The sequence below is a fragment of the Erythrolamprus reginae genome, chromosome 9, assembly GCF_031021105.1.
Source record: "Erythrolamprus reginae isolate rEryReg1 chromosome 9, rEryReg1.hap1, whole genome shotgun sequence".
Taxonomy (NCBI): domain Eukaryota; kingdom Metazoa; phylum Chordata; class Lepidosauria; order Squamata; family Dipsadidae; genus Erythrolamprus; species Erythrolamprus reginae.
The window spans coordinates 54,798,293-54,808,616 of NC_091958.1; the positions used below are offsets into that span (position 1 = coordinate 54,798,293).

The window sequence follows — 10,324 nt, forward strand, 5'->3', positions numbered from 1 at the left end:
CAGTGCTCAGATATTCATTAACCCATGGATTTGGGGGGATAGCTGTGAAAAATAACCTGCAAAGTTTCAAACTGCTACCGCACGAATCCCAGCGGCCGATAAGGTCCCACAGAGTTGGCCTTCTCCGGGTCCCGTCGACTAAACAATGTCGTCTGGCGGGCCCCAGGGGAAGAGCCTTCTCTGTGGTGGCCCCGGCCCTCTGGAATCAACTCCCCCCGGAGATTAGAACTGCTCCCACCCTCCTTGTCTTCCGTAAACTACTTAAGACCCATCTATACCGCCAGGCATGGGGGATTTGAGACACCTTTCCCCCAGGCTTATTATTATTTATGTTTGGTTTTTAATTATGATAGGGTTTTTAGTTTTTTTTAATATTAGATTTGTGCCAGTATAATATTGTTTTTATCGTTGTTGTGAACCACCCTGAGTCTTCGGACAGGGGCGGCATACAAATCTAATAAATTATTAAATTATTATTATTAACTGTTGTCCCCCAGCACTGAGAAAAAACTTCTGGATATTAACCTGTGAAGTGTTAATACCACTTTACAAGGCCTTGGTAAGGCCACACTTGGAATGTTGCATCCAGTTTTGGTCACCACGATACAAAAAGGATGTTGAGACTCTAGAAAAAGGGCAGAGAAGAACATCAAAGATGATTTGGGGACTGGAGGCTAAAACATATGAAGAACGGTTGCAGGAACTGGGCATGGCTAGTTTAATGAAAAGAAGGACCAGGGGAGACATGATAGGAGTCTTCCAATATCTCAAGGGCTGCCACAAAGAAGAAGGAGCCCACCTATTCTCCAAAGCACCTGAGGGTAGAACAAGAAGCAATGGGTGGAAACTAAACAAGGAGAGAAGCAACTTGGAACTAAGGAGAAATATCCAGACAGTCAGAACGGTTGATTAGTGGAACAGAAGTTGCCTCCAGAAGTTGTGAATGCTCCAACACTGGAAGTTTTTAAGCAGATGTTGGATAACCATCTATCTGAAGTAATGTAGGGTTTCCTGCCTAAGCAGGGGGTTGGACTAGAAGACCTCCAAGGTCCCTTCCAACTCTGTTGTTATTAAGAAGCAATGGGTGGAAACTAAACAAGGAGAGAAGCAACTTAGAACTAAGGAGAAATTTCCTGACAGTCAGAACAGAAGTTGCCTCCAGAAGTTGTGGATTTATCTTTCCTTTTATGCACACTGAGAGCATATGCACCAAGGCAAATTCTTTGTGTGTCCGATCACCCTTGGCCAATAAAATTCCATTCTCATTCTTCTTCTACATCCTTTCTTACAAAGGGCAGTCCAATCTGGGAATTGAAATCCATCCGTCTTCCAATTGTCCGGGTTGATTTTGCCTCCAACACTGTGTTAGAGGGAAAAATGAAAACACAGCATCTCATTGTGTGGGTGCACTTAAGGGGTCTGGAGAGGGATAATTAAAAATCCCAGCTTCGTTAAAGCAATTAATCAACCCTCCCACGACCATCATCCACACAATGGTTGTGGCATTTGATGGTTCTTTTCCCAAATAATTTCTTCAATCAATGAAAGAAGCACCTATTGTTTTGAAAGTCCCTAAGTAGTCTTGTGTGTCTTTTGTGGGCCAAAGGGACAAACCGTTACGCCCCAACTTTGCATTAGTTGGCAATTCCAGTTTTGATAGAATGTTGCATCCTTCCAACTTTCAATGGACACATTTTTAACAGATTAACACAACAGATATAAGTATAGGAGGGAGGAAATGATCTTACCGGACTCAGTAGTGTCAACCCCTAACCCCCAACATTTCTCCCTTAGACTATCCACAATTGACCTCTCCAGGTTCCTAAGCAGTCAGTAAGGGGCGTACATAAGTGCACTGGTGTGCCTTTCGTCCCCTGTCCAATTGTCTTTCCTTTATCTCATATATCATATATATTTTCTTCCTTTCATATATCTTCTCCTCTATTTTTCAGATTATCTTTATATATATTACTCTACTTCATGTCTATCCTCTTCCATATGTATTGTGTATTGGACAAATGAATAAATAAATAAAAATAAAATAAATCTTCGTAGCAATGAGTTGGGGGAAATTCACTAAGGATGAGGGTAGCATCCTCAAGATGAGAAGGTACAAGTTGACTGATGACAGGTTGCAGGAACTGGGCATGGCTAGTTTAATGAAGAGAAGGACCAGGGGAGACATGATAGCAGCCTTCCAATATCTCAGGGTTTGCCACAAAGAAGGAGTCCAGCTATTCTCCAAAGCACCTGAGGGTAGAACAAGAAGCAATGGGGGGAAACTAAACAAGGAGAGAAGCAACTTAGAACTAAGGAGAAATTTCCTGACAGTCGGAACAATTAACCAGTGGAACTGCTTCCCACCAGAAGTTGTGAATGCCCCAACATTGGAAGTTTTTAAGCAGATGTTGGATAACCATCTGTCTGAAGTAGTGTAGGGTTTCCTGCCTAAGCAGGGGGTTGAACTAGAAGACCTCCAAGGTCCCTTCCAACTCTGTTGTTGTTGTTGTTATTACCGTAAGTGAGCACCAACATTTCTGTTAAGTGAAATATTCACACCCTCCCCCCATTTTACAACCTCATTTGACAAAGTTGTTAAGTGAATTGCCACGGTTGATAAGTTAGTAACCCAGTAGTTAGGCCAACCTGGTTGATTCACCTGTCGGAAGGTTTACAAAAGGACAATGCAACCATCACAACTAGTTGCCAAGTGACTAAATTTTGACCATGGGGAGAACTGCAGAGGCTGTTAACGGTCCAAAGTTCCTTTTCCCCTCCCTTCAAAGCATTACTAAACAAGCCATTGTAAGTTGAGGACTACCTGCAAATGGTACTTGAGGGTATGTGGGCTCAGGCTGAAGCTGGGAAGAAAAGGCCTTCGACACAAAAACCCATGCTTGCCCCAAAAGAGCGATATTTCAGTTTTAGTTGGGTCTATCGTTTGCTCGCCGGTATACCCAGCCCATCATTTCTATGCAAGCTGACCTGAATACTTGCGTCCTCCCCCCTCCCTCAACCCCCACCCTGGCGTTCCCACGGCCGAAGTACCACACAAGCGGCAGCGTGGACTCCTTCCTCGCAGCCCCCAGGAGAAAAAAAGGGGCTTTGTTAGCCTGCCCAGGGGAGACAGCGTGAGAGCTTGAGCCGCCAAGCTGCTGGGAAGGCCAAAGGACAAACGAGGTGGAACAAACTCGCTTCTCCCCCCCTCTCCCCCCAAAAATGACGCCGAATGGCTGGGAAAAAAGAGGGAGTCATTCCCAAGATGGGGGCCTATTGCTGCCTCCCAGAAATACAGCCACTGAAGGATGGTTTGGGCTGGCCATCCGCATTCAGCTTTTTCACTCCAACGGGCCTGCCAACAATTCAATTCAATTCAATTTATTAGATTTGTATGCCGCCCCTCTCCGAAGACACGGGGCGGCTCACAACAATAATAAAAACAATATTCTAGCGAAAACAAATCTAATATTAAAAAGCACATAAAACCCTATCATATTTAAAAAAGCAAACAACATATACATACCCAAACATAAATATAAAAAAGCCTGGGGGGGAAAGTGTCTCAACTCCCCCATGCCTGGCGGTATAGATGGGTCTTGAGTAATTCACGAAAGACAAGGAGTGTGGGGGCAGTTCTAATCTCCGGGGGGAATTGATTCCAGAGGGCCGGGGCCACCACAGAGAAGGCTCTTCCCCCGGGGCTCGCCAAACGACATTGTTTGGTCGACGGGACCCGGAGAAGGCCAACTCTGTGGGATCTTATCGGTCGCTGGGATTCGTGCGGTAGCAGGCTGTTCCAGAGGTACTCTGGTCCAATTGCAAAGTTTCTCCTAGTTTGTCAATTCCGATCAGGATGTAAAGCAATGGGTGGAAACTAAACAAGGAGAGAAACAACTTGGAACCAAAGAGAAATTTCCTGACAATCAGAACCATTGATCAGTGGAACAGAAGATGCCTCCAGAAGTTGTGGATGCTCCAACACTGGAAGTTTGCAAGCAGATGTTGGATAACAATTTGTCTGAAGTAATATAATAATAATAATAATAATAATAATAATAATAATAATAATAATAATAATTTATTAGACTTGTATGCCGCCCTTCTATGAAGACTCGGGGCGGTCAAGTGGTGTAGGGTTTCCTGCCTAAGTAGGGGGTAGACTAGAAGACCTCCAAGGTCCCTTCCAACTCTGTTGTTGTTGTTGTTGTTGTTGTTATTAAATTACTTCAGACAAATGGTTATTATTGTTATAAGTGTGCTTAGAAGTTACCCTCCTTTTCGCCCTAAACCAGCCTGTAGTCTTTTTTTTCTTCTTTGAAATGAAAGACAAGACTTCCAGTTTCAAATTTGACAAGCTCAATCTGGCAACCTAAAGGACATTTCATGGTGCCCCCAGCCCCACCCCCTTGGGGAGAAAAGGAGGGGAGAGGGCATAAAAAAAGCAGACAAAAGCAGAATTTGTCATTCTCATGGCTGGGATCCGGAGATAAACTGATTTTAAACAATTCAGCAACTCCCTAAAGCTCCTATCACAGAGGGGAGGGAAGTGCCCATCCCCCATTCTTATTGTTCCTCTGCATTTTATATTGTTGGGGGTTTTTTTTATGGGGGTGGTAAATGCTATTATTCTAGTTCTCCTTCCTTAAAGAAACCAGCAGAGCTCCTTTTAAAGAGTCTTGTAGTCACAATGTCTGTGTTTTCTTGGAATAAAATAAAGGACAAACTGAAAAAAAAGGGGGCGGACTTGACATAAGTTTGTAAGGATTTTTTTTTTTAATGGCTTCCTTGTTTTAATTATTTATTTTATTTATTAATTGGATTTGTATGCCACTCCTCTCCCTCTCATTAATGAATTAATGAACTTAATGAACTCAATCTATATAGTCTGGAGGACAGAAGGGAAAGGGGGGACACGATCGAAACATTTAAATAGGTTAAAGGGTTCAATAAGGTCCAGGAGGGAAGTGTTTTTAATAGGAAAGTGAACACAAGAACAAGGGGGCACAATCTGAGGTCAGTTGGGGGAAAGATCAGAAGCAAGGCGAGAAAATATTATTTGACTGAAAGAGTAGTAGAGGCTTGGAACAAACTTCCAGCAGACGTGGTTGGTCAATCCACAGGAACTGTATTTAAACATGCCTGGGATAAACATAGATCCATCCTAAGATAAAATACAGGAAATAGTTTAAGGGCAGACTAGATCGACCAGGAGGTCTTTTTCTGCCGTCAATCTTCCTTGTTTCTATGTTTACAACTTTGATTCTTAAAGGAGAAATTCAAGAGCAAAGATAGAAACATAGAAGTCTGACGGCAGAAAAAGACCTCATGGTCCATCTCGTCTGCCCTTATACTATTTTCTGTATTTTATCTTAGGATGGATATATGTTTATCCCAGGCATGTTTAAATTCAGTTACTGTGGATTTATCTACCACGTCTGCTGGAAGTTTGTTCCAAGGATCTACTACTCTTTCAGTAAAATAATATTTTCTCATGTTGCTTTTGATCTTTCCCCCAACTAACTTCAGATTGTGTCCCCTTGTTCTTGTGTTCACTTTCCTATTAAAAACACTTCCCTCCTGGACCTTATTTAACCCTTTATATAGTTTAAGGGCATTAAGATAACCCCAAAACCTCGAGCAAAACTTTATAAAAATGAATAAAGGACCATCTTTTAGTACAGTGTTTCCCAACCTTGGCAACTTGAAGATATTTGGACTTCAACTCCCAGAATTCCCTAGCCAGCAAATGCTGGCTGGGGAATTCTGGGAGTTGAAGTCCAGATATCTCCAAGTTGCCAAGGTTGGGAAACACTGCTTTAGAAGGAAGGCCACTGCATATTTAGCTGATGTTGGCTAAACAGAGAGGAAAGGATTTATTAACCTCTGTTCTTTCTTATAAACCCTCTTAGACAACTTGCAAAAGCGCACTGAGATTTTTAGCCTCTTTTATCGGAGTTGGGAAGCGATAAAGTTCAGCAGATTCAAGATCCACGGCCCAGCCCAGAGTCTGCACATCTGTTCAATCTGGTCAGTGCAAACAGACAAACACTAAACGCACCTGTGCCGCTGTGTTGTTTGTTTGTGCGTGCAAAACCCTTTACAGAACAGAGTTGTTGAACCAAGAGCAGTTCCAAAAAACACACCCGGTATTAAAAACGGTTTCCCTTCGTTTGAGGTCACGTGTCGCATGGAACGTAAACAAGGGCAGCTGATAGACTAAATCTTAGTTAAACAAACTATCGCTTAGCCGGTGGTGGGAACGTGGTGGGTTTTTTTTTAACGTCGGGAGAAAGAACAAACCCAGATTAGATTTTCAGCCTCCTGGGCAGTGAAGGGCTACCAAAATTTTTACTACCACACTGTGGGCCTGGCTTATGCGTTTACTTTCAACATCTTTCAATGCAAATTGGGTGCTCTAGGGTGGAGCTCCATTTTCGCTACCCCACTGCGCCCCTCCCCCCCAAATCCAGGCAGTAGCCCACCCCTGCTTCTGGGGTTCACAAACATGCCTGTCCTGGAAGGTCAATTCGAGCCCTTCTGGACCATTTCCAACAAACGATGCCTATAAAAAAATCCATCACCCCCTTCCCTCCCCCAATACCCATGGTTCTCAGAGGAGGAGCATGGGTTCACTGATGCAAAGATGGAGGGAAGGACCGTCAGGCCAAGTCAGAAAGAAAGTCAAGATGGGAGATTGCAGATGAAATTCTTCCTTTTTTAAAAAAAAAATAATTTTAATTTAATTTACAATTTCCATTCAAAGCAAGACCCCCGAAAAAAGGGGGTTGATTCAAAACAATGCTCCCGAAAAACTGTACATCTCTGAGAAAATATCATTTGACTGAAAGAGTAGTAGATGCTTGGAACAAACTTCCAGCAGACGTGGTTGGTAAATCCATAAATAAATAAAATACAGATGAAATAAATGAAGTTGCCTGGAGCGAGTAGGTGGTGGTTAATTGTCATAGACCCTCTTCCATGCAACCGCCTCCTCCTCCTCCTTGGCTCTCCAGAAGGTAAAGCTCCCATCCTCTCCAGCCAAGGAGTCTTTCCCAGGAGACCCCTCGCCTGAGCATGCACAGAGCGCAAACAGCAGGCGGGCCACCAAGTTTCCAAGCGCCTCGGGCTGGCGCGCAAAGCGGCAGGCAGGCGGCGCGGGCCGGAGCGTGCCTCCTCACTTTCCAGCCCCGGGGCCAGAGGCGGGCCGGGCGGAGATCAAGGCGCCCGGCTTGCCTCAGCTCGCCCACCGACCCACCCGCCCGCCGCCCGCTCCCGTGGCACGGCGGGCCCGCCGCAGCCGCCTCCCCGCCCCTCTTCCCTCCTTCCTCCCCTCCCCGTCGCCGGAGGCACCCGCGCTTTTTGCGAGCGCGCGGGGCAGCTTTCCCGCGCCAGGGCCCGCAGGAGCAAGAGTGCCTCTGTGCTAGTGCAGAGGACCGGAGGAATCCGGGCAAGGAGGCTGCTGAGGCTGCCCCGAGCGCCGGCCCTTCTTCCTCCAGCACCTGGATAGCGCTTCGTTCCAAGCGAGACCCCCGAAAAAAAGGGGGTTCGTTCCAAGCGAGACTCACTAAAAAGGGGGTTCATTCAAAGCAAGGCTCCCGAAAAAATGGGGTTCGTTCAAAGCGAGACACCCCAATAAGCGGGTTCAAAGCAAGACCCCCCGAAAAAAGAGGGCTAATTCAAAGCGAGACCCCCAAAAAAGGGTTTGATTCAAAGCAAGGCTCCCTAAAAAGGGGGTTTGTTCCAAGCAAGACCCCGAAAAAAGGGGGTTCATTCAAAGCAAGACTCTTTAAAAAGGGGGGTTCATTCCAAGCGAGACTCCATAAAAAGGGGTTCATTCAAAGCAAGATCGCCGAAAAAAGGGGGATACATTCCAAGCGAGACCCGCGGAAAAAAGGGAGACCCCCCCCCCAGCCCTCCACTCACCATCTCCCGGTGGCGCGAGATCCAGGTGTCCAGCAGCAGTTCGAGCCGCGCCTTGTGGAACTTCTTGGTGGTCTTGACGGCGATGAAAACGTCCCGGGGGGAAATCTCTTCCCGGGTGGGGGGCGGTGGGGGCCGCCCCCTCCCCTCCTCGCCCCCGGCTTCCCTCTTGGCCCGGCTGAGCTGGCTGAAGTAGCCACTGAAGGAGGCGCCCGGGGACCGGGGTTCTCCAAGCCCTCCGGGGGTCTCCCGGAGCGGCCCCCGCCGGAGCAGGAGGGACCCCCGGCCGCCCCCCAAGCGGAGCCCCTCCGGCCCCCGGGGCTGCTCGGCCATCAGCACCAGCAGGCAGGTCAAGGTGGAGCCCAGCAGCGAGAGGAGCAGCTTCTGTCCGCAGCCCGACAGCATCGCGCCGCCCGGAGATGTCCGCCGTCCCGCGCCGCGCTTCGGCCGGACCCGCGTCCCGTCGGCGGCCCCGCCCGGCTTTAATACCTCCCTCCTCCTCCTCCCTCCTCCCCTCTGTTGGAAGGGGGAGGAGGGAGGGGAGGGGCTTGCAGACCTCCCTCACCCACCTACCCCGCCCTGCCCAGGGATGAAAGAGGGAGGGAAGGCAGGAGGGAGGGACAGAGTGTGGGGGCCTTGGGGGCTCGTGGCGGGTCTCACGTGGCTTAGCTTATGGGGGGCGGGAGTGGAAGGAGGGAAGTGTGAAGGGGGCGGTGAAGAGAAAGCAAGGGTCTTGTTCGCTTGTCTTTCTTTCTTTCTTTCTTTCTTTCTTCCTTACCTACTTTCTTCCTTCCGTCCTTATTATTCCCTTCCTTTCTCTCTCTTTTTCCTTCCTTCCTTCCTTCCTTATTTTCCTTTCTTTCTCTCTCTCTTTTCTTTTTCTTTCTTTCTTTGCTTCCTCCCCTCCCTCTCTCTTTCTATCTTTCCTTTTCCTTCCCTCCCTCCCTCTCTCTTTCCTTTCCTTTCTCTTTTTTCTTCCTTCCTTCCTACCCTCTATCTCGTTCGTTTTTCCTTCCTTCCTTCTCTCTTTCCTTTCTCTTTTTCTTTCCTTCCTTCGTTCTCTCTCTCTTTCCTTCTCTCCCTCCCTCTCTCTTTCCTTTTCATTTTCTTTCTTTCCTTCCTCCTCTCCTCATTCTCTCTCTCTCTCTCTCTTCCTTTTTCCTTCTCTCCATCCCTCCCTCTCTTTCATTCTCTTTTTCTCCCTGTTTAGGCAGGAAACCTTATACTACTTCAGACAAATGGTTATCCAACATCTGCTTAAAAACTTCCAGTGTTGGAGCATCTACAACTTCTGGAGGCAAGATGTTCCACTGATCTCATTTCTCCTTAGTTCTAAGTCACTTCTCTCCTTGTTTAGTTTCCACCCATTGCTCCTTGTTCTACTCTCAGGTGCTTTGGAGAATAGCTTGACTCCCTCTTCTTCAGGGCAACCCCTGAGATATTGGAAGGCTGCTCTCATGTCTCCCCATGTCCTTCTTTTCATCAAACTAGCAATGGGTGGAAACTAAACAAGGAGAGAAGCAACTTAGAACTAAGGAGAAATGTCCTGACAGTCAGAACAGTTAATCAGTGGAACAGCTTGCCACCAGAAGTTGTAAATGCCCCAACAGTGGAAGTTTTTAGATGTTGGATAACCATCTGTCTGAAGTAGTGCAGGATTTCCTGCTTAAGCAGGGGGTTGGACTAGAAGACCTCCAAGGCCCCTTCCAACTCTGTTGTTGTAGTTGTAATTGTAGTAGTAATAGTAGTAATAATTGTTATTGTTATTGCTATGTTTGTTGTTGTTGTTGTTGTTGTTGTTGTTGTTGTTATTGTTAAATCCTGATGCTTTTCCCCATAACATATAATGTCGTTATTGTTATTGTTTATGAATAGACAGGCAGGGTAGAACCTTTAAACATTTCGCCCCCGTTACTCACGAAGCTTAAGTTACTGTCGCAACTACAGTGGTGGAAAAGTGGTGAAACATTTGACCCCGTCTTAGTTCGGGGGGGGGGACGTGTGACCCTCATCTGGGGGTTTTATTGGCAAGCCAAACTGGGCCAACTTGGGGCCTGGATTGTTATGCAAACTCTCTCCAGGGAGCCCAAGCAGTTGGAAAAATAAGATGGCACATCCCCGCCAAGTAACCCCATTACAGGGGGTTTGGCACCTGAGCCTGTGGAGGGGATGGTCCCAAGGTGTCGGAGCATCTGTTTCACACGCCAGAGGCTCACACACACACACACACACACACACACACCTCACCTCCATTCTCCCAGCCGGCAATGGCTGCAAAATTGCCGTGGCCTTTGGTCATCACAGCTGGCCAATTGGTGGGGCAATGGGTCAACGTGTCCATAAGTGTCCTTTCCCTGCCCTCTCAGTGCAGCCTTTGGAGACCTGGTGGAAGAGGCTTCTCCAG

At 47.0% G+C, this 10,324-nt stretch overlaps 1 protein-coding gene across 1 annotated transcript in view; it reads right to left on the bottom strand.

Moving 5' to 3' along the window:
* LFNG (LFNG O-fucosylpeptide 3-beta-N-acetylglucosaminyltransferase) overlaps positions 1 to 8,363 on the bottom strand; it is a 32,747-nt gene extending 24,384 nt beyond the window's left edge. Inside the window, exon 1 of the mRNA XM_070761355.1 lies at positions 7,924 to 8,363. Within this exon, the coding sequence (XP_070617456.1) occupies positions 7,924 to 8,325 (402 nt within the window). The 5' untranslated portion in view covers positions 8,326 to 8,363. The remainder of the gene's footprint in view (positions 1 to 7,923) is intronic.
* Positions 8,364 to 10,324: the final 1,961 nt, after the last annotated feature.